Consider the following 24,854-nt stretch of genomic DNA (forward strand, 5'->3'; position numbering starts at 1 on the left):
ATCTTTTTCATGAACATTTGGGAAAATTTGTGGTGGTGTTCCTCGATGATATTTTGATTTATAGTCGTACTCTTGAGGATCATGTCAGACACCTCACGATTGTCTTATCTATTTTAAGACAGAATCGACTGTATGCTAAGTTAAGTAAATGTGAGTTCTTTATGACCGACATCATTTACTTGGGACACAAGATCACTAGAGATGGATTGAGCATTGACTATGACCGAGTTCAGAAGGTTCTGGACAGGCCTATACCGCGAACAGTGAAACAACTTCGTTCTTTTCTCCGTTTTGTTGTTTTTCTTCGGAAATCTTTACGGGAGTACTCTTAGCTCACACTACCGATGACTGACTTATTGAAAGGTCGTGGACGTAAGTCAAATCAGCCTATCACTTGGAATAACGATTTGGATATGGCCTTCAGTCTTTTGAAAGATAAAGTCAAGGAAGCACCTATCTTAGCATTGCCTGATCGGATGATCCTAGTCGGCCTTATGTTCTTGAAACTGATGCCAGTGACTATGCTATCGGGGCTGCTTTATTTCAAGATGGTAGACCGGTTGCTTTTGAAAGTAAAAAGCTAGACGACACTCAATCTCGTTGGCCAACTCTTGAGAAGGAGCTTTATGCTGTGATTCATGCTCTCAAGGTTTGGAGATATTATTTATATGGCTCCAAGTTTGTGGTATTGACTGATCATCAGTCAATCAAGTATGTGTGTGATGCGGATGATTTGAGAGGCAGGAAAGCTCGTTGGGCAGAGTTAATGCAAGATTTTGATTTTGAGATCCGTTATCGGAAAGGGTCCATGAATAGTATTGCAGATGCGCTTAGTCGGATTAGAGAGGTGAATACTTTGTCGTTCACCGAGATTTCTACTGACTTATTTCAGTCATTGAGAGGGCTTTGCAAGACTGATAGTTATTTTGGTCCATTTTGGCAGAAGATCCAGGACGGGAGCTCATTGATTGACCAAGACTCGATGACTATGTCATGTACACAGTGTGTATCTACCGTGTGCTACACGCACGCAAGACTAGTTTCGAGGCTTGGGGAAGCTTGGAACTAGGCAGGCTGATTGACGAGATGAGTTAGGGATATACTAACGGGCGGGCACCCAAGTATGGACGGACGGGCGCCCAAGTGTGGACGCCCGATGACCGGCCAAGAGCCTATAAAAGGGTGGCCAAGGTTAGTTATTGGGATATAGAGAATCTCGCGAGTTTGTGAGAGCTCTATGGTCTTGGAGCCTGGATCTAGTGCAGACGTGCACCTGCTTTACGCAGCTGAGGCCAGCGGCAGTCTCGAGGCCCGCGAGGGCAGCTTCGTGGCGGTATGGGACGTCGCGAGGAGGAGTTTGGTCGTTACGTCATCCTAGTTAGCTCAGCTCGTGGCTCGATGGGGACAGCCAAGAAACTGGGCTTGCCCACGGTTGTCATGGTTGGGAGGTGAGTCAGGCCTGCACCCCCTTGTTGTTTGTTTGTTCGTTTGTTTGCAGGATTCGAGTCTCGAACCGAGAACGATCACGAGGAGATCCGTGGGGATTTGACAGTCCTTGGTTCGAGACTCAAAACCTGCAAACAAACGAACAAACAAACAACAAGGGGGTGCAGGCCTGACTCACCTCCCAACCATGACAACCGTCGGCAAGCCCACAGTCTTGGCTGTCCCCACCGAGCCACGAGCTGAGCTAACTAGGATGACGTACCGACCAATCTCCTCCTCGCGACGTCCCATACCGCCACGAAGCTGCCCTCGCGGGCCTCGAGACTGCTGCCGGCCTCGGCTGCGTAAAGCAAATGCACGTCTGCACTAGATCCAGGCTCCAAGACCATAGAGCTCTCACAAACTCGCGAGACTCTCTATATCTCAATAACTAACCTTGGCCACCCTTTTATAGGCTCTTGGCCGGTCATCGGGCGTCCACACTTGGGCATCCGCCCGTCCATACTTGGGTGCCCGCCCGTTAGTACTTCCCTAACTCAACTCGTCAATCAGCCTGCCTAGTTCCAAGCTTCCCCAAGCCTCGAAACTAGTCTTGCGTGCATGTAGCACACGGTAGATACACACTGTGCACATGACAGCCTCTTACTGCTCCATAAAACTGCTCCTAGGCCTGAAGTAGATCTCCTCGTGTCTGGATCTCCTCCCCAATCTGAGTCACTCCAACCGTGGAGTCGGACTCCATCCATCAATCCCCCTCTTGTGTAAAAGAGTACATGATCCGTCGCATGCTGCAGAAACCACAAGATACGCAATCCTGCCTCCCAAAGAGTCATCTGCAACCATGAGCTCAACAGCCTCATCAGGAAGCTCCCGTCCAATCGGGTATCCATTGTTACAGATTAAGTATTTTTTCTCTTTTTCTTAAGCATTGTGATTATGTTTTAAACCTATTTAGCATTCACTAATCATGTTTACCTGTATATGCATGTGTAAGTTTGGACACGTGTGTGGATGCATATACATGCTTAGTGTGTGTGTGTACATGTGTGTGCATGCTCATATGTTTATACATCTGCATGTATGTGTTTTAGGTATCTCTCTCTTACTGGGGAGAGCAAAGGGGTGGCCAAGGGGGACAGCCGGGTAACAAACCCTGCAACAGTCGTCTAGGTGACGTGGCGTTGCCACGTGGCACCTGATTGCACCCAACTAGCACTGCTGCAAGCGTAGCAGCCCTTCTAGCATAGCCAAGTAGAAGCCAGTGCAGCCCGTCAACAGCTAGCGCAGCATGTACGGCTGACATGGCAGAGGCGGCTTCCAGGTGACGTGGTGTGAAGTGGCGGCTAACATGGCACAAGTGCTACCACGTGGCAGTGTGTAAGGATTATGTTGTTAATCCCTCATATTGTGTACTAATTACTACTTAAGTACTTAACTTAGAGAACAAGAGACTTCAGGAGAACACTTGAGAGAAGATTGAATTGAATTGATTAAACTCAGTACAATAGGTCTCTTATATAGGAGATGAAGAGACACATTTGAAGAGGCATGTCCTTTGACGAAAGGACATGACCATAGACGAAAGGATACAACTTTAGACTAAGGGATGTGTCTATTCAATGTAGAGGCACAACCATTCATCAAGGGATACAACCATTCGTCGAAGGGATGTGGCTATTCGATGAAAAGGTACATCCTTTGGCGAAGAGTCGCAACCAGTCGAGGGTAGGGGTTCCCTTGGCTGGTTACTCTTTGCATCTGCAACAGGAATCAGAAATGAAGAGAGAATCTGATACATACATACGTCACAATCGTGACATTCCCTCCCATTTAAAATAAAACCCATGTGTCAAATGATAGACATCCGTTTGTCAAAGAATTCCTGAAAAAGATTAGGGTACTGCTGCATGTCTTCATCTGTTTGCCAAGTGGAATCAGACTCATCCAAATCCATCCACTTCACAAGAAATTCTGTAGTCAACTTTCTTCTTGTTTCCTTCTGTCGCACGTCAAGAATTACTTCTGGAACAAGGATAATATGGTCATCTTCAATTTCTGGTACATATGAAGACAAATCTGGAACAGGCGAATCTCCTTGAACATACTGTTTGAGCCAAGAAATGTGAAAAGTCGGATGAACCTTCCCCCATGAAGGTGGAAGTTCCAACTTGTAACTAACAACTGAATTTTTCTTAAGAATCTTGAAAGGCCCATAGAAGCGAGGTCGCAACTTTGGAAAAACTGACTTCACTGTTTTGTAGCGGTGAGGTGCCACATACAACAAAACCAAAACTCCTCCTTGAAAATCTGCATGTCGACGATGCTTGTTGGCCTGTTTTGATATTTTTGTTGCACATGGACCAATTTATCTCGAACTTGCACAAGCACATCTTGCATCTCCTGAACCAACTGATCTGCCAACGCCACTTTGTGTTGTAAAACAAAGTTTGTAGGCACAACAGGAGTATGCCCATATGCTGCTTGAAATGGAGTTAATCCAATTGCTGAATGATGGGAATTATTAGAAGCAAATTCCACGAGTGGCAAATAATCTTCCCATGATGCCAAACGGGATTGAATGTAATGTCGAATCATTTCTTCCAAAATCTGATTGACTCTTTCACTCTGTCCATCTGTTTGAGGATAATAGGCTGAACTGAACAACAATTTCATGCCAAGAGATTTGAACAAAGACGTCCAAAAATGTCCAGTGAACTTTGGATCTCTGTCATCAGAGATGATGGTCTTTGGCAAACCATGCAATTTGAAGACATGTTGTACGAACAATGACGCCACATCTGGGGCTGAAGCAGCTTTCTTGCAAGGAATGAAATGCGTCATTTTGGAAAATTGATCAACCACCACAAGAATCTGAGCATTGCCTTTGGATGAACAAGGCAAAGTGGTAATAAAATCCATACTGATACTTTCCCATCTCTCATTGGGAACTAGCAACGGTTGAAGTAACTCTTGAGGAAGTTGTCGAGAGGCTTTCATTATCTGACACGAATGACAAGCTTTGACAAATTTGATAACATCTTGCTGCATCTGAGGCCAGAAGTATGTAGCAGACAAAAGCCGATATGTTTTGTTGATACCAGGATGAGCAGCATAAGGAGCTTCATGATGCTCCTGAATGAGAATCTTCCGCAATGAAGTATTGTGAGGCACACAAATGCGATCAAAAAAGAACAACAATTCATCTATGATGGTGTAGGCTGCAAACATGTTCATTTCTGCAGGACTGGAATTAGAAGATTTGAGAGCACGGAGCGCATCTCCAAAATCTCTATCAGTCAAATACTCATTTTTGAAACAAGCAAGGATTTCCATTTGCACATCTGTGATGGCAAAATTAGTGGCTCGAGGCATGCGGCACAAAGCATCTGCAACCACATTCTAAAGACCAGGAACATACTGGATAGTCATGTGGAAATTAGCCAAGAATTCAACCCATCGGCCTTGTCGAGAGTTCATTACAGGCTGAGTGAAAATGTACGTCAGAGATTGATGATCTGTACGTACAACTGAATCTGCTCCAAGAAGATAATGTCTCCAAGTCCGATAAGCATGCACGATTGCCAAAAACTCCTTTACCATACACAGGATACCTGCTTTGAATGGCTGAAAACTTCCTGCTATCAAAAGCAATGACACGATCATTCTGCATCAAAACTCCACCAGAAGCACGATCTGAGGCATCTGTCATTACATCAAAGGGCTGGGTGGGATCTGCAATGGCCAAGTCCGGCGTTGTCGTCAAGGCATGCTTGAGATCATTGAAGGATTGCTCAGCTTCAGAAGACCATTCAAGTTTGTCCAGCTTTGTCAATTCTGTCAAAGGGGCAGCAATCTCTGAAAACCTATGCACCTTGCTGTGATAAAAGTTGGCAAGTCCCAAGAAAGATCGAACATCTGAAATGGTGAGAGGCAAAGGCCAATCCACAATCGCTTGAATCTTCTTAGGATCTACTGCAATCCCATTAGCAAAAATAATGTGACCAAGATATTCCACATGGTTCTTGAAAAATTCGCTCTTCTTCTTGTTGATGTACAGCACATTGGTGCGTAGTACTTCAAAGACAATCTGTAAATGCTCTTTGTGTGATTGACCATAGATTGGCTAAAAACCTGAATATCATCGAGATAAACGATCACAAACTTGTCCAAGTACAGCCCAAAAATTTCATTCATCAAGGTCATGAAAGTGGCCGGGGCATTGGTTAACCCAAAAGGTATGACCAAGAATTCATAATGGCCATATTTTGTCCGAAAGGCTGTCTTGTATTCATCACCATTACGGATACGAATTTGATGATAGCCGGACTTCAAATCAATCTTGGAAAACACCTTTGCACCAAGCAGCTAGTCGAACAACTCATCGATGCGAGGCAAAGGGAATTTGTTCTTGATTGTCAGCTTGTTGAGAGCACGGTAATCAATGCAAAGCCGCATTGATCCATCCTTCTTTTTGACAAGCGAAACCGGTGCTCCAAAGGGACTTTTGCTGGGGCGGATGTGACCTTTGTCCAGCAACTACTGTAATTGCCTTTGTATCTCCTGAGATTCACAGTAAGAAACACGGTATAGAGCTCGGGTTGGAGGAGGTTGACCTCGGATAAGATCAATCGGGTGATCCACAGGACGACGAGGAGGCAATGTCGTCGGAAGATCATTCGGAAACAGATCCTGAAAAGGCTTGAAGAAGGGTTGCTCCAAGTAAGCAGTTGTTGATGACGAGGCTTGAGATTGCTCACTAGTTTCTGCTTCAATCTCCCGTAACATGACCAAGGATGTTGTACAGTCACGTTTGCGGACGAGACGTTTGACTTGCAGGGCAGAAACAACAGTGATGGGTTTGGCACTGAAAAGGCCACGAAGTTCCAGCTCTCGACCATCATGGTATAACTGGATTGAATGAGAACGAAAGCTGATCACTAGATCATATCGATACAGCCAAGATTGTCCCAATATCATGTCATAATGTGACAACGGCATCACTAAAAAATTAAGGTGATCTTGGTAATCTTGAATCTGGAACTGAAGTTGTTTCACCTTTTTGTTACAATTAAGGAAGGAACCATCAGCAAGCTCTACTTGAAAAGCATCCACAAAATGTCGGGTCTATAGGCGAAGCTTGTGAACCAAAGAAGTGCCCACAAAATTAGTGAAACAGCCACTATCCACCAACACATTGATGGGATGGTCGCCAATGAAACCCAGAAGACTAAGGACCTGCTTGGAAAGATTCACCAGAATAGGGTTGGTACTTTGGCCATTAAGCATCAGGGTACTGACAACTTCAGAAACGCGAACAGAGCAAGCTATTTGTTTGTTTTTGTCTTTCACAGGAGGCGGGTCATGATCAGCATGGTGGCAACTGTCCACCTGAGAATTGCGCCGAGTGTTGGAGGGTTTAGGGCGCTGAGGACGTTCATACCACCGGTGATCACCAGAACAAATTGTACAAAGGCCTAGACGACTAGGTTGGGATGAAGTGGTAGTCGATGAAGAGGTTTGCTGTCCTAAAGTGGTTTCTCGCTTGAAGTTGCGCCGATCATTGCTGCAACGGTCCTGTCGGGACCGATCTCGGTTTCTGCTGCCAGAGGATTCGGTTCAGGATCCTGCGTTTGACGCAGGAGCTTGCCCGAAGAAGCGCGACCGGAAGGACTGTTGTCCAGAATATGGTCGCTGAGAGTTTGGTTGTCCAGGATTGGGACGCTGGGTCGATTCCGCTGGTAAGAACGGGCGCCAGAGGAAAAGTTCCTAGGAGGACGCTTGTAATCACTAATGCGCTGGACATACGAGATTGCTTCATCCAGGGTGGCAAGATTATACTTATGGACTTCGTCTTGGATTGTGGGTTCAAGCCCGTCAATGAAGCTGTGAAGCTGGTCAGAGGAGCTGAGTGCATAGTTACCACGGAACGGGAACGTTCCGGGAACGTCGGATGCTAGAACGGGAGCGGGAACGGGAACGGGAGCGGATCGGGAACGTCGCGGAACGCCACGTCATATGACATGTCAGCATATGACACAAAAAAATGTAACTTTTTGTATACGGATAGCCAAATATGCTTCCTAATATTTGCTCCCCCAAGACATGAACATACATTTCTGCAAGCAAAACACCCCCCCCCCCCCCAAAAAAAAAAAAAAAAAAAAAAATTGCGGAACGTTCCGACGTTCCGGGAACGTGCCTTCGCCCGGAACGGCGTTCCGACGTTCAGGAAGGCGGAACGACGTTCCGTGGTAACTATGGCTGAGTGTCTCTATCTCGAGAGCCAATTTTTGAAACTCTGAGATGTACGCGGCCACCACGGAGCCAATTTGACTCAGGCGGCGGAGAGGACAGGCCTCAATTGAGGATGGGAGGACAGATTTGCCTTGAGCATCCTGCGAGCTTGGGAGCTGCTGAGACCGGGGTTTATCCCACGTTGGAGTAGATTTGCCATCTGAAATCCTACGTCGCCACCAAAGGAAGGCGGTATCTTTCAAGAGGGTACTAGCCAATGCCACCTTTTTATTTTCGGGCAATTCGGTATTTGAGAAATAAACCTCCATCTTGTAGAGCCGCGATTAACCCCTTATCGCGGCGGCCATTGTAGAGCTCAGGTAACTTGATATCCATCTTTCTTGTCTGTGCTGTGGTCATTAATTTATACAAAAGTTTGAGTTCAACATTGTCTACCTCGGCGGTCACATCGGGTGGAGTTGAGGGATCATCTTCCTGGCCCACCGAGGATGATGATGAAGTCGGTGAACGCGATCGACGCGCTCGCTCTGACTTCCTGGATCTCTCGCGCTGGTGTTGGTGCCGTTGTTGCATGTCTTCCATTTGTGATCGCATTGATGCCATACCGTCAAAAAGGGCCCTTTGCAGGTCCTCCATCTGTTGTTGAAGAGAAGTCACCTGCAAGGCCTCCATCTGAGGATCGGCGGGTGGCACGTTGTCGTGCGAAATCGACATCTGGAGAACTCAGAGAGAGTACTGAGGTGAAGCAGGAAAGCTCCACCCGAGATGTAGGATGGAAGGAACAACTGCTGGAGAGGCAGTAACGGGATCCTCGTACTCGAAGTCGGGGTCCTCCACTTCCTCGGGATCGTCCTCGAAGGTTACTTCGTCTGCCTCCACTTCCTCGTTTGGTTCCGCCAAAGGGCTGTGCACCGACAATAATGGAGTATAATCGGGGACGAAGATCTCGCAGTAGAATGTCATAGGAGGGCGCGTGGAGGAGATATTGTAGAGGCCATCCACACTGCACTCTGGAAGAAAGTGTGCCAACTGAGGGTACCATGACAGCAAGTACTCGAAATGAGCAAGGTGTAGTGGCTTGTGAAGGGACCTCGGGGTGTGCGCGGATGCTGTGCTATGCGAGAGAGGAGATGAAGGAGAAGAGGAACACACAGAATGTGGGTGGGGAGACCTCAAAGTGGCAACCCCCTATACACACTATAGTATATATATGTATAAGGTACAATCATCAGTGGGCGCCCGCCCAAGGCATGGGCGGCCGGGCAAAGGCAATGCACCTCTGACCCCAACAACCTCCCACTAAGAGGCGAATGTGCCGCTGAATAAGAGAACCTAGTCTAATGACTAATGTACAAGACTGATGAGTGAGAACCACACTCATCCAATGCCCAAAGATGGTCTATAATCGTGTGCATCCGGCTGTCCTGCTCTCATGTAAGTCCATACACCACCAGACATACCACACACGTCCTGCAAGTATGTATGCAATACCTGCATAACTCCCCCATGCGCTATGCCAGTATCAGTCACACCGAAAGACTGATAGCAAATGCTCCCACTGAAGCTGCTAAATCCGGTCTCGAGATCAACATCTCGTACATGAGACCACCAAATGCTGATGCAACACTAGCTAAACCTGCTAGCCATACTGAATATGCATCAACATGAATGTCCCTGGCAATAGGCATCTCTGGTTGACTAGGCATGTCAACCCCATGCATCTCCTGAGTGTCTACAAAAGACGCATAATCCTGCTGTGCAACCTCAGAGCAAGCCTGCTGCTCTAGGTGTCTAGTCAAAGACGAATCCTCCACAACAAAATCCTCATGCTCACTGTCAAACATAGTGAGGAATGACTGCATAATAGCTGACTCTGGGATGGTCGTCACCTCCCTGACATCCATAAGGACTGGACCCACATGTCCTGACATGACCATATCAGCCTCTAGCATGAGCATATCAAAGTCAGACTGTGTCACAGATGCCGCATCAACAGTCAAGTCAATCCTGTCAATCTGTGTCTGTAGGGAACATACCTGCTCTACCTCTGTATGCACAAACTTTGACAACTGCTGTGTCTCACTAGAGCAATCCCGCTCTACCTCTGCACCTGCAGATATATCCTGCACAGCATCATGCTCAATCTCGAGCATCTCAAGAAATGACTGCATCACAGCTAATGTCTCAGCATCCATATCTAACGTCTCATCCTGCTGTGACTCACTAGAGCACTCTCGCTCTACCTCTGTCTCCACAGAGTCTACTGACATGTCCTGCACAGCTACATGCTTAGTCTCCTGCGCATACTGGAGCGTACTTGCAAATGAGACACGTCTCGTCTTCCGCTCCTCACATGTCAGTAATGCAATCGAGACTATGCCGTCTCGTACTTGATCCACGTGCATAGGGTAAAGCATGCCACCCCTGGCACCTCTCGCAATGACCAGCAAACCCAAATGCATCGTAAAAGATCGCTCTCGAAGCGAAATCTGGCATCCACAATCTCTGAGCTGACCAACTGAGATCAAACTCACTCTCAAGTTTGGTAACTCGACAATGACAGTCTCACGTCTCCTGCACCAACTATGTCATGCACTGAACCATGAGACAAGTGCACACTGCCAAGCATTCCACTAGAATAGCTACAAAACCACTCACGACATGACGTGACATGAAACGTAGCATCTGCATCTAGCAACCACTGCGAAGGAAGTGCACGATCCTCATGCATAACAACATCTAGTGCATAACTCGAAGCAAATGTGACATCGCCGTCACTCGTGTACTCACACACTGCATCTGCTCCCTCAACTGTCAGATCAACTGAGCTAACTGCATCTCCGAGACAACCATGTCTCCTACGCTGTCGCATACAACGAAAACAACGCCGTCGAATGTGCCCTGTATGACCACAATGCCAACATGTAACCTGTCGACGTATACGTGAATGCCTCTATCTCACATGAGTCCTGGATGACTCAGATCCATCATACATCTCATGTAATCTCTGCCACAATGCTCTCGCAGTCGTCTCATGCATAACAAGAGCAAAAATAGACTCCACAAGGAACAAGCGGATCGTAGATAATGCCAGCTTATCTAGCTCCTGCCACCACTGATCGTCCGACATACTAGAAGGTCTACCTGCATCACCACTCAATGGTCCATGCAACCCTCGCTGTGTCAATGCATCCAGCATACACTCGCCATGCCGCAAAGTCTGACCCATCAAACATGCGCATCTGTGAGAGGTGACAATCTGATCGATCACCTGTCTCTGCCATGGGAACAACGTAGCAACTAGCAGGCAAAATCGTGAGACATGCAATCCCGTAAGCTAATCACCAAGCTCACGCTGTGCGGTATTGATGCATACACGCACTAATCTCCCACCTGCAGAGAACACCGCACGTAAACCTTGAGTGCTATCGCAATCGCAACCTGGATCGCATCAACCAATGCGCATAAAACTCCTGGAAAAATTTCGCCAGAGTTCCGACAGCAAAACGGCTATAAACCCAATAACCAGTAACTGCCTGTAAGCTCAAGACCATGAGCATCCAATACGCATCAAACCACACTCAATATACATGCATAAACCTCTGCAAATCTGTGTCCAAACCGCACTACCTGTCTCTGAGCGTAACTCAAGCTCATGCGCATATATCCACAGTCACATACATGCGAGCAACAAAGCTCAAAATGTCTACCAATCCGGAACGCAAACAAAAGACCTGTGAGACTGAAATCTGCTCACGTAGAGCATATGCACACAAAACGAGACCTAAGAATGCTCACAAACGAGCAATGTGTACCACAATCGCATACATGAGTCGAAGCCTGTAGAGAAAATCTGTAACTGGAGAGAACACGCACATACGCTCAATGCATATACCGCATCAAGCAAGATCACTGACAAACCCTGTCAGTCATGCGTACCACACGAACATACATGTGACTGCTCAATGCATGCCAATGAGTATAGCCGCCGAATGGCTACACTCGCCCTGCAACCTGGAAGAGCAGAAAACAGGTATAATGCAAGGCCGGAGCCGTGTACCTGGTGCCTGGACTGAAATTAATTAAGCAGGAAAGCTGCCGCCTGCAGACAGAAATGCGTGGAGCTCTCTCTCTTTCTCTCCCTTGCTCTGTATGGTATGACACCAGCTCTCTCTCTCTCTCTCCCACTTGCTCTGTATGCTGGAGAGAAGCAGGTTCTCTCTCTCTCTCTCTCCCACGGCTGAAAACGCTGATTGGAGCGCTGATAGCTGAGCGTTTCTCTCACGCTGGTGCCCGCCGATTGCGTGTGTGTGTTGAGTGCTTACACAAGCTCTCTGCTCTCTCTACAGCAAGAGCTACAGCCCATAAGCAAGGCTTGCTTCACTCCTTCACCTGCACACAGCTCCCCCTCTTCCGGTCGGGTACGGGATGATTCCAGGCCACCGTCACCCTTAAGCCATAAACCAAAAAAAAAAAAATGGACACGCTACGTGGCATTTGGGCCTCTAATATAAAAAAAAGAGTGAGCGCGAGTGTGAAGCTCCCCCCCGGCTGTCAAGATGCCGCCGACTGCACTTTCGCCTTCATCCTCTCCCCCGGCTCTGCCCATGTCACACTGTGTGCGCGCTCTTGCCATTCACGTGCATTCTTCATGGACAATTTTAAGGAGGAGCCCTACATGCACATCCCCTACCTGAGTTACATCGACGAGATCCCCGAGGCTCTCCTTCCCGAACACAGCCCTCTTCGTGCCCCCACTCCGGAACCGGTGCCACTTTCCGCCGATGCTGGGTGGATTCCAAGTCTCCTGGACTCTCCTATCCCAGTAGCCCCGGCCTCACAGGTGTACCGCATACATGTCAGCAGCCCGCATGTAACCGAACCCGACACTTGGGCGATCTAGACTATTTTCCTCACCTGCAAGCTGTTGGGGTCAGAGGCGCATTGCCTTTGCCCGGCCGCCCATGCCTTGGGCGGGCGCCCACTGATGATTGTACCTTATACATATATATACTATAGTGTGTATAGGGGGTTGCCACTTTGAGGTCTCCCCACCCACATTCTGTGTGTTCCTCTTCTCCTTCATCTCCGCTCTTGCACAGCACAGCATCCGTGCACACCCCGAGGTCCCTTCAACTGGTATCAGAGCGTGGAGTGCGGCGTGCGCGCAACGCACGTGTGCGTGGTCGCGGCGGCGACCGACGGAGCTCGCAACGGAGCTTCGAGAGTTGTGGTGCTGTTGCGAGTGCAGATCTGCAAGAGCGGAGTCAGATCTGCGAGCCGGGAGCCTTGGCGGCGCTTGCGGCATAGCCGGCGTGGGAACGCATTTTATGGCGAGGCTTATCCATTAGCTGTTCAGCTGTGAAGTCGTGAGGCTGCGTAGAGAAGAAGGAGTTGAAGTTTTGCACTGTGGGCTGTAGAGCTTGCAGTGGAGAGAGAGCAGAGTCTTGTGTATGCACACTACACACACACAGATCAACGCTTGTTTTCAGCCGTGTGCGCCTCTTCGAAAAGACGCCACCAGCTGCATCTCCACGATGCGAAGAGGGGAGGCGGTCGATACTCTCAGCAGCGAGGGGGGCTCAGGGCCGGCAACTGCACGAAGCAAGGAGAGGGCTGATGGCCTGCAGCGAACGGAGCAAGGAGGGGGGGTGCTCCATACTCAGCAGAAAGGGGGGGGGGGGGGGGTCCTGACATGCAGCGAACGGCTACCACCACCGGCAGCAGGGAGGGGGTAATCTAGGTGTGCAGAAAGGGTTGCCTCTCTGAGACACACAAGGTACGTGTGTGTGGGTGTGGATTTTTTTTATTTTTATTTTTTTGTACATCACCATGGGCAAAGCTTTACGCCAAGTCCACCATCGCTCCGCTGCTTCCATACAACACTGAGAAGAGGGGTGGACGAGGGAGTGCCGCGGAGAAGGTGAGGGCTTCACAACCCACAAGTAGTAAACGTTTTAGCTCTGATACCACTGTGAGGATTATGTTGTTAATCCCTCATGTTGTGTACTAATTACTACTTAAGTACTTAACTTAGAAAACAAGAGACTTCAGGAGAACACTTGAGAGAAGATTGAATTGAATTGATTAAACTCAGTACAATAGGTCTCTTATATAGGAAATGAAGAGACACATTTGAAGAGGCATGTCCTTTGACGAAAGGACATGACCATAGACGAAAGGATACAACTTTAGGCTAAGGGATGTGTCTATTCGATGTAGAGGCACAACCATTCATCAAGGGATACAACCATTCGTCGAAGGGATGTGGCTATTCGATGAAGAGGTACATCCTTTGGCGAAGAGTCGCAACCAGCCGAGGGTAGGGGTTCCCTTGGCTGGTTACTCTTTGCATCTGCAACAGGAATCAGCAATGAAGAGAGAATCTGATACATACATACGTCACAATCGTGACACAAAGGCGGAAGGACCATAGACGAACTGGCGCACTCGTGAATCCCCAAAATGCAAGAGAAAAAGCCGCTGAGCAGCTAAACGCAAGAGAAAAAAAAGACGTCAGGCTGCAAATTGCGAAGAGAGAAACAGCGTGGAATCAAACACAAATCGCCATGTAATTTTTTTGTAAAAAAAAGAAGAGAGAGAGAAAAGCTATTGGAAGAAGAGTTTAATAAAATCAAAAGCTCTTGTATTAGTTTTTTTCCTAAGGGAGAAAAGCATGCCCCCCAACTTGTATAAAAAGGGGACCAAGGCTCTTGTATCCCACAACACAAACTGGGTGAAAGTTTGAGAAGATCTCCTCCACGTGAAGCAAGGAGACATCTTCTCGGGAATTGTACAAGGGCTACGCCGACCTCGAGTGATAAATAAATACCTGCGGGGGCGCCACGCTTTGGGGCCAATTAGTCTTTTGTGCAGGAGCACTCTAGCTCCACTTATTCTTCTTCTTCTTCTTCCAAGTTTATTATTCCAGTTCATAAAGAGATTTAAGTGTGATTAAGTGTGCTCACCGCCCGTCAAGTTTCTGAAGGCCAGTTTCAAGGTTCCATTGCCGAGATCCATCGTCAACTTTTTCAAGGAGCGAGCCTGTGGTCACATTTAATTCTATGGCTAGAACTAGTGTGGAGATGAAGGATTTATCTTCGGAAGAGGACGACTACTTCGATGAAGATGAGGAAAGCGAGCAAGAAATACCTTCCGATATGCCAGAAGCTGAAGATGACGATGCCACTTGTGAAGTAAAGATGCAGAGCTTGATGGAGGGATTACTGGAACTTGCGAAGGACTCACGTTTTCCACAAAACTTCAAAGTTGATTCTAAACCACGGAAGCAAGGGTCTGAGAAGAAAGCCAAGCCTCAACATTCGGCTCCCATCTACCCAAATTTTCAGCCATACCCTGATTCTTCTTCTTCTTTTCCTCCACCTACCCATGGAAACCCTTTTAATACTTCTCATCCTGGTTACTTTGGCGGAGGCTCTGTCTTTCATTCCATGAGGGGTGTACCCAGCATGGGCATGACTGGGAGCTATGGTATGCAGCCAGGTATGCATGGACGTATGTATGGAGGTATGTATGGAACTTTTGGTGGTAGTGGTGCTAGATATGCCATGCTTGCTAGTCAGATGTCAGGATTTAAAAATCAACGTCTCTTCTCCAAGAAAGCATCTAAAGAGGCAAAGGAGTCAAAGGACAACAAAGACACTGAACCACGAGAGAAGGGGCAATCCAAGAAGACGAAATTTCAGCCCTTACCTCAAAGGACGAATGAAGAAAAGAAAGAACTTATAGCTGCCAACAAATGTTTCTCTTGTGGAGAAGAGGGACATCGGTACTATAGGTGTCCGAAGAGAGCACTTAAAAACGCAAATGACTCACAGGAAGAGCCTAAAGCAAAGAAACAGAAACTGTCTGCTGGACTAGTACCTAACTTGATAGGGTTGAAGCAAGGGGATGCATCTTCAGAGTTGTGCAGAGCATGGGAAAGACTTCGAGATCAGGAGGTTTTGATCTTTTTCGATCCTGGGGCTCGTGCAAACTTTATAATGATCAACTTGCTCTCCTTCAGCCAAACGATCAAAAATGCGCTCAAAATCTGAGTCATGAGCATATTGTTCTCGCATATCATCAAGTTCATGATGAAAGATAATATAGACGGCGGCCACATGTGGTTTCCTAGACAAGGCATCCGCAACCACATTCTTTTTGCCATCCACATGAACAATTTGAAAGTGAAACATGGACAAAAAGTTTGCCCATCTCATATGCTTCTCTGAGAGCTTCGTTTGAGTAAGGAAGTATCGAAGAGTCTCATAATCACTGTGAACAATGAAATCAGCCCCAAGAAGGTAACGCTTCCAAGTAGAAAGAGCATGAATAATCGCAAGAAGCTCCTTCTCATACACTTGTAGATTCCTTTCTGCAGGTGACAAAGTTGTACTCTCATAAGCAATAACATGTCCATCCTGCATAAGAACAACTCCAATGCTATTCCCACATGCGTCACACTTTACCACAAAAGGTTTATGTAGATCTGGTAGAACCAAAACTGGACCAATGGTTAGCTTTTTCTTAAGCTTGTTGAATGCTTCCACTTCCTTCTCTGTCCATCGAAATTTTACATCCTTTTTGGTCAGGTGATGTAGAGGTGAAGCAATTTCTGCAAAGAATCGGATAAGCCTTCTATAATATGAACAAAGTCCTAAGAAACTTCGCACATCATGTATAGTCTGCAAATCCGGCCAATTCTTTATTGCTTCAATTTTCGCTGGATCCATCCTGACGCCATCCTTAGACACTATGTGCCCAAGAAAGTGAATCTCTTGCATGAAAATTCACTCTTCTTTCCATTGACAACCAACCTATGCTTTCTGAGTTCCTCAAACACTTTGGTCAAATGCTCCCGATGCTCCTCCTCTGAATGAGAAAACACAATCATATCATCGAAGGTCCCCACAAAAGCACGGTGTGGTCGGAAAATTCGATCCATCATCCTGTTAAAAGTCGCTGGAGCATTCGTAAGACCAAAAGGCATGACCAAAAACTCATAAATTCCAAAAGTTGTCCTGAAAGCTATCTTGTGCACATCTTCTGGCCTGATGCAAATTTGATGATATCCACTCTTCAGATCAATGCGACTGAAGTAAGCTGCTCGCTGTAACCGATCCAAAATATCATCTATTCGTGGTATAGGGAATCTGTTCTTGATGGTAATCTTATTCAGTGCCCTGTAATCAATGCACATTCGCCAAGAACCATCTTTCTTTTGTACCAAAAGCACTGGTGAACAATAGGGCGAAGAGCTCGGCTGAATCAACCCTTTGTCCAACAGATCGCGCACTTGGCTCGTAATCTCTTCTTGTTGGATTGCACTCACCCTATAGGGTGGCTTATTCGGTGGTGAACTTCCAGGAATCAAATCAATCCCATGATCCTCAGGCCTAGCAGGCGGCAACTCCCCTGGCAATGCCTTTGAAAAACAATCTTGAAAACTTTTGAGAAAGTCCAATCTTTCCTTGTCCAACTCAGACAGGTTAGAGAATCTTTGGTATCCTGATTCTCTTTAACAAACACTAAGTAAACAGAAAGATGTTTCTTTATTAAACGAGAAATGGCCGAAGCCGATACAACAGGAATAGATTCTCCTTTAAGCTTTACATCAAGAGTGTGTGCCTTATTCTTGTGAGTGAGAGAGATTTTCCTGTTGAAAGTATCTACTACCGCTTTAACCTTATGGCACCAAGGCATACCCAACAAAACATCACAACCCTCCAAAGGCATAATGTAGAAAGCATCCTCTCTGTTCGTGTAATTCTGCACACTGAGTCGCAGTTTCCCAATGATCGGTGTAACCTCAACCCAATGTCCAGGACAAGCCAAGATGCAACACACCCATCTCCTCTGGTTTGATGCCCAACTTTACTGCAAGCTCAGGGGTGATTCTCTCAAGGAAGGATTTTTGATGATGCATGACAAATTGTGTGTCACATCTCAGTTGAGGCAGAAGGTTTTGACAGAATGCCATGCTCTGCCTTATGTAGGCCACCGTGGTATTAAGGCTACAATGAAAGCTTTGGAGGCATTCTTTTATTGGCCTACTATGCGCAGGGATGCTGATGCTTTTGTTCATGATTGTATCATTTGTCAGAAGGTGAAGTATGACCGTCAAAAGACACCTGGGTTACTTCATCCTTTGCCTATTCCAAATAGACCGTGGGAGAGTATTGCTGTGGATTTTATCTTTGATATTCCTAGGACAGAGTGGGAATGATGGCATCTAGACTATCGTGGATCATTTCAGCAAGCAGACTCATTTCATTCTAGTCAAGAAGAAGATTAATGCAGAGAAAATGGTGAGGATATTTTTGACAAATATCTTCAAGTACCATGGGATGCCCACATCTATTGTCAGTGACCAATATCCTCAAATGACGAGTTTATTTTGGAGAGCATTGTTCGAGAACAATTGAAGTTATCGTCTTTTCATCCACAAACAGATGGGCAATCGGAAATTGCCAACTCAGTTGTATTGGGTCTTCTAAAGTATTATGTTTCATATCATAAGGAACACTAGGAAAAGTATCTTCCTTTGGTGGAGTTTGCTTATAACAACACCATTCACACTTCGACAGGTAAGGCACCTTTCGAGATTGTGGAAGGCGGAAAGAAAGTACCTCCGATCTTGCATACAAAAGATAAGATCTTCGAGGCAGATCGTTTTGTGGAGAATATAGATGAGGCTTACAAGAAGGTCAAGCAGCTAAATAACAAACCCTGCAGCAGCCGTCTAGGTGACGTGGCGTTGCCACATGGCACTTGACTGCAACCAACTAGCAGTCCTGCAAGCGTAACAACCTTGCTAGCATAGCCGAGTAGAAGCCAGCGCAGCATGTACGGCTGACATGGCAGAGGTGGCTGCCAGGTGACGTGGTGTGAAGTGGCGGCTGACATGGCACAAGTGCTACTACGTGGCAGAGGCAGAAGGACCATAGGCGAACTGGCGCACTCGCGAATCCCCAAAAAGCAAGAGAAAAAGCCGCCGAGCAGCTAAACTCAAGAGAGAAAAAAGGTGTCGGGCTGCAAATTGCGAAAAGAGAGAAACAACGTGGAATCAAACACAAATCGCCATGTAATTTTTTTATTAAAAAAAATAAGATAGGAAAAAACTATTGGAAGAAGAGTTTAATAAAATCAAAAGCTCTTGTATTAGTTTTTTTCCAAGGGGGAAAAGCATAACTTTTGGCCCCCCCACTTGTATAAAAAGGGGACCAAGGCTCTTGTACCCCACAACACAAACTGGGTGAAAGTTTGAGAAGATCTCCTCCACGTGAAGCAAGAAGGCATCTTCTCGAAAATTGTACAAGGGCTACGCCGACCTCGAGTGATAAATAAATACCTGCGGGGGCGCCACACTTTGGGGCCAATTGGTCTTTTGTGCAGGAGCACTCTAGCTCCACTTATTCTTTTTCTTCTTCTTCCAAGTTTATTATTCTAGTTCGTAAAGAGATTTAAGTGTGATTAAGTGTTCTCACCGCCCGTCAAGTTTCTGAAGGCCAGTTTCATCCATCAACCAAATCAAAGAACCATTCTGCTTCCGAGTCAAAGAGGGCATCACATTGCTCACAAGGATCAACACCTGTTACGGTGGGAAGCCAAGTCCTGGAAACCTGCTGAAGACCACGCAAGGCCTTCTGAAACCTGTCAACCACCCCCTCTGAATCCGGAACCACAAAGCCTGGAGATGTGCAACAACCACCTCCTTCTGCAAGTAATCAACTACCACCTACCTGGCTTTCCGAGAGGTCCCCGTGGAAACAACATCCTCATCTACAAGAGTTTCTTTGTCCCGAATGCTACGAGACATCATAGCATAGGTTACCTGTAAAGTTTCCTCTGACTAACGAACACAAGAACTACCAACATCTGTACTAGAAAGCTCCTGCCAACTGATGTCATCAACTGGCAAGCTATCCTCCATCTGGTCCCAAAAAGCCTGCACCTACAGTGTATCCACACTTAAGTGGCCATTACCATACTGCCACTCATTACAAAGCTGAGGACGTGGGAGAGAGAGTGCTGAAAGTTTTTAAACTCCATTCTCCACTCCGCCTTCCCAAACTACCTGGCTTGTTGCCTTGTCCCGAAGAGCAACAAAATGCTCATCAAACTCCACCCGTACGCCAGTCTTGCAAACCTGATGCACTAACAACAAATGAAAACCAAGTGACGGAACATACAACACCCGTGAGGAATGCTTTCCCCCTCTGCCCCATCGGGAACTATCTCCAACCTACCCTCACTATGAACTAGGATTTGGATGTATCCCCAATAAGAATGTGACCAGAATACTTGTAGAGATCCTGTAAATCTAAACGGGAAGGAGTCATGTGCCTGGAAGCACCACTATCTAGAATCCACTCCCGAGTATCCGTAGCCGAGTCCTCCAACCTCCTCCCCGCCCGAAGAAAATGAAACATCGGTGTCCATCACCTCCAGGTGCACAAATGCTAGAGTCTTCACGATTGCTGCTGAGGATTCTTCACCCTTCTCGGTGTTCCGCTTGGGACACTACCTCCAATAGTGGCCTTTCTCGCCACAATCATTACAAGTCCTCTCTGCCTTCAATTTCTCGCGGTCTGAGTCGGACATCTTCTCAGAAGACTTCTCCGGTGAAGCCTTCCCTTTGCCCTTGTTACAGCCTTTCGACCATTGGCCAGTTAAGGCCTCCGAACCTCCGCCCTGTGAAGGGTTCGAGAATCCTTCCTCCTAGTCCAAGACCATGGGCACAAGCTCCTCCCACGTGATGGTGCTGAGCCTGCCAGTGGTAATCAAAGACGAGTAAAATGCTGAGTACTGAGAGGGCAAATGCGACAGCAACGTTATGGCCATGTCCTCCGATGATATCTCCTTCCTAGCCCGAAGAACTTCCTGCTAAAGAGCTTGCAGCTTGTTAATATGCTCCCGCATCGTCGACGACTTTGCAGGGTTCATAACCCGCATCTGTACTTCCAAGGAAATCCTCTTCATGAGCAATACCCTGTTATAAAGAGAAGCCAATCTTCACAAGTCTCTCAGCCATCTCACGCAAATCTGCCATTGCGGGGATGTAACTGAAAAGGGTGGGTGGGCGGGAACAAAGAGGAACTTACACCTGCAAGTGGCTGTACAGCAAATCAGCCCGCCGTCCTCTTGCTTCTCCTCTTCTCGAACAGTCCAAAACAGTCCACCAATCAGCACACAACAGTCCCCCTCTTGCTCAAGAGCCTAGGGCTCTGAGACCATGTCAGAATACGTAGCGCAGATGATGACCAAATCTGGGAACACGAGCGCAAACACAGTGCAGAAAAACAGCACAAGAGAAGTAGAGAGATAACTCTGCTCTATATACACAAGAAGATCCCGGAATACAACACACTACAAGACAATAAGTGGCAAGGGCTGTGGGGCCATTTTATATGGCCCCCAATCAGCAGTCGGCCTGCTCTAGGACAGCCGACAAGACCATGTCCACCACGACTAGAAAAATCACCCAGTCGGCCAGGTGTGCTGAGTCGGCCAGCATGGAAAAAGGTCCACGACTTCTGCAAGTACAGTCGGCCAGCACCAATCAACTCACAGATGCAGTCGGCCAAGACAAATGTCCTCCTACCACCACAAGGCTGCCTCCCAAGCCACAGAAAATGGGAAAAAATGGGGGAAAAATACAGGGAGTGAGGAAAAATGAGAAAACACCGACAAAGGGCGGGCACACCCACAACAGAGGCCCTGGTGTCTAGGTAAAGACTGGAGATGACTTCTAACATCTTCACTCCCACCGACCTCTTTTTTGAGTAGGGAGGGCTGGTTAGGCAGAGTAGGGCCCTGCTTAGCAACACGAACCTCTCATGGCCCATGCAAATGTGTGAGCCTCCTATTGGGCCAGCCACCTTGTTAAGTAGGTACACTGGAAAAATTGTAGATTCCAACATGGATTCAGAGCCCCAGCTCATAATCCCAGGCCACTCCTCTCCATGCTTGAGAAGAAGGGAATTCTGGAAGGCTGCATGGATGATGGGGGGCGAACAATCAAGTTTGAGTTATCCCACATATGGTGACATTGTCAAAGATGAAGACATAAATAGTCTAGTGGTACCCCTCACATCTTCACTCCCCCGGAGGTCGGTCTTTTGGTTAGGGAGGGCTGGTTAGGCAGAGTGGCTAGCGAAACCAGCCCCTCCTGCAGCCTGTGTGCATATCACTCTAAAAATGACTGCTTGGGAGGTCTAGGGGATAGATGGTCACTAAGTCTAGGGGGTTTGAGAGGGAGGGCATTAAAAAATGGGCAAGGACTTGGAGAGGGACGGGGAAAGCAAATGGAAGAAGGGTGAGGCTAGCCAAACTTGGCTATAGATTTCATTTTTCTGGAGGGCTAACTGCCCAAGGAGGGGTAGTGGTCCCCACACTAATGCCATGCCCATGCCCATGCCATCCTCCTCCTGGTATAAAGATGTGGACCAGATCCATGGCGGGAGCTCCCACTCCATACATGATAAGTAATTGCTGTGGTGGTCCCATGTGAACAGACGCAGTACCTCCATTGTGCAGCCAGACAATCTCAATTGCAGTGCCACTGAGATTCCCAAGCTCTCGTCATGGCTGGCCGCTGTGGGAGAGATACTGCATGTCGAGGATAGTGAAGAACACCTCCAAGTTTATAAAATGAGATTTTTCTAAAACGCGCAGTTCCAAAGATAGCATCGGTGAGCCTCTCGCATCTCTGGCATCTGGCATCTAGCCAGCCCATCGAGGCCATTCAAGAGGCCACCACAAGTTCACAACGTGCAGTCAATCATAGAAAGAGTTTCTGGGGTCAAAAGCTGCTCCAAAGGCATTTCCAAAACTCAAATAATGGTCTGGTTTGCCATGCCCTGCAAACGTAAACAGTCTACCATTATTTGAGTGAGATATGTTTTTTAGGCAGTTGCCGTTCCATGCACAGTCCTAGGGTGTCAAAGCGATTTACCATGACCTGTGGATGTGTACAAACCTTTTGTGATCTATGTGATCATACAGCTATACACTAATGTCACGCTTATCCACACATCCAAGGATGCTAAGCAGAGGCAGGTCTTCACATACAAACTCATATCTAAGGGTGCTCTCTTCTGGTATATTTCCAGAATAAGGTGGGCTGGGACAGGTAGACTGAATCACCAGTGATTTCCACTTCAGTATTTAGGATCTTGGATTCAGAGAGTACTGTTGAAGGGTCACATGGCCAAGATATATAGATCGATTAAGGCAAATGCATGCATACACACATACACATGTAGGGGGGGAGGGGGGGGGAGAGAGAGAGAGAGAGAGAGAGAGAGAGAGAGAGAGAGATTGCCCATACACACAATCATCTCATACTGAAAAGAGCTTGAAGAAAGGTTAGCACGCTTACTTTGAAGACAGTCCATTGTGGAGGAAGAATCATGGATGTGTAGCTTGTCGGTGCAGAGACTCGTAACCCTGGAAGATAAGACGATCTTGCCACTAACCAGGTTGGAGCACTCCCAGGATAAGAAACAGGCTTTAACGACGGGTAGGTACCCAGTGTATATACAGGAGAACTTGGCATTGGCAATATGGTGCCACAAATTGCTCCATGTTGTGGATGATGGAACTTACAATTCAAGCCAAATTTACAAGAGCCAGTGCGTGTGTAATACGTGCACTCTCTTTCACCCTGCTTCCAAAGATTATAACCACGATGAGTAAACATGCCAAAGGAGCATTTTAAGAGTTAAGCACAGTCTAGTCACTTCAAAATAACACAATATGTATGGATAGCAGGTTGGGCCTTCACAAACCGGGCGCATTGGGAAACCAGCGAAGTTTAGCTGGACTTCTCCTTTGGGTGACCCAGCTCTCTCCCAGGGGTGATGATATTTGCAAGTAGTTCCATATTTGCAAGCTCCGGTTTTCAAATAATACTGTATTACAAGCATGGAAGCATGAAAATGGCTTGACCTATTTATGATTTTTAAGCCTTTTTAACATTACAGTTTGGCTTGTGATGTGCTTCCAAGTGGTTGATTAGAAAAACACGGCAGCACACAATTCATTTCTATAACGAAATGCACGGCAATACCTGACAATCTGGCTGCCCAATTCTTTCAGGAAAGTGTTCTTTACTGCCAGCATGATCCAGACGCTGCAGCAACCCACTCTGATCAAATGATTGAATTGTAATGTTATTCATGTAGTACATGGATGTGATTTTTAAAAGACATATGGCATCCAAGACTTGACTGTTGGCTGCAGGCTCAATGGAAAATATGACAACAATGCAGCAGTAAGCCCATTTGCAACCGAATGGAGTCCATTATGCAACGTTACGAGTGATGTTAATGTATGCAAGAACTGAACGTGTCAACATCAAACCCACATAAAGGAGATAGATGTTACGAGTGATGTTAATGTATGCAAGAACTGAACGTGTCAACATCAAACCCACATAAAGGAGATAGATGTTCCAAGGCTAGCACAATCATATTATACCTGCCAATCAGGCTGTCTATGCCTCTCTGACTCTTTGCTTCTGGCAGAGACTATACCCTGCAACACGGAGTTGGATATTTGATGAGTGATGCCTTAGAAGCATAACACAACATGGCACAAACATCTCAATTTGACCAGATTGATCAGTTACAGCATGGATTTAATTAGATTGAGAAAATGTTGATATAATGCACTTTCATGCAACCCTTTGTTGTTGTCATAGCATCCAACTCTAACCTTGTGAGGCAAATGGAGAACCTAGTTTGCAAATTGAGCCTCTTGTTAAATACCCACTTCTTCTATAAAAGAGAAAAAAGCAGATTAAGATTTCCAAGAATGCATGCAAGACCTGGTAAAGCCTCTGGAGAACCCTTTAAAGCCCCTTCCTTTAAAGCCTGGTTGTGCAACATCGACCCACCACACGTGTTGTATGTAAACACGCCAAGCAGTTTAAGATGTGGCTTTTTTAATTGCCAGACGCCTACACCCGGAGAGAGGGAGGAAGGAAGGAGAAGGCCGCACGGGGGGGGGAGGGGGGAAGGGGAATATTTTTCCAGGTCATCCGACCAGTTCAAAAATCGAAAACAGGCCCTCTAAGTCCCATCAATTCCATCAGGAATCTGACGTGGGCTTTCTCCACCTGTTGCCTGTCACATCCACCTCAGAAT

The 24,854-nt window shown here is 46.8% G+C and overlaps 1 protein-coding gene and 1 pseudogene across 3 annotated transcripts in view; both read right to left on the reverse strand.

The window, feature by feature from the left end:
* Window positions 1-24,854, reverse strand: part of LOC147612752 (zinc finger CCCH domain-containing protein ZFN-like) — a 34,594-nt gene that overhangs the window by 8,165 nt on the left and 1,575 nt on the right. For 2 of the 3 annotated variants that reach the window (XM_086783316.1, XM_086783318.1), the window contains exons 3-6: window positions 24,187-24,243; window positions 23,777-23,854; window positions 23,496-23,618; window positions 23,087-23,371 (exon numbers count right to left, since the gene is read on the reverse strand). In XM_086783316.1, the coding sequence (XP_086639442.1) occupies window positions 23,087-23,371; window positions 23,496-23,618; window positions 23,777-23,854; window positions 24,187-24,243 (543 nt within the window). The remainder of the gene's footprint in view (window positions 1-23,086; window positions 23,372-23,495; window positions 23,619-23,776; window positions 23,855-24,186; window positions 24,244-24,854) is intronic. The other variant, XM_086783319.1, reaches the window with a different exon arrangement.
* On the reverse strand, window positions 9,078-10,985 carry LOC147612753 (uncharacterized; annotated as a pseudogene).

Source organism: Cibotium barometz, chromosome 45, assembly GCF_041138505.1.
Source record: "Cibotium barometz isolate CiBa-2024 chromosome 45, ASM4113850v1, whole genome shotgun sequence".
In the NCBI taxonomy this organism is placed as follows: Eukaryota; Viridiplantae; Streptophyta; class Polypodiopsida; order Cyatheales; family Cibotiaceae; genus Cibotium; species Cibotium barometz.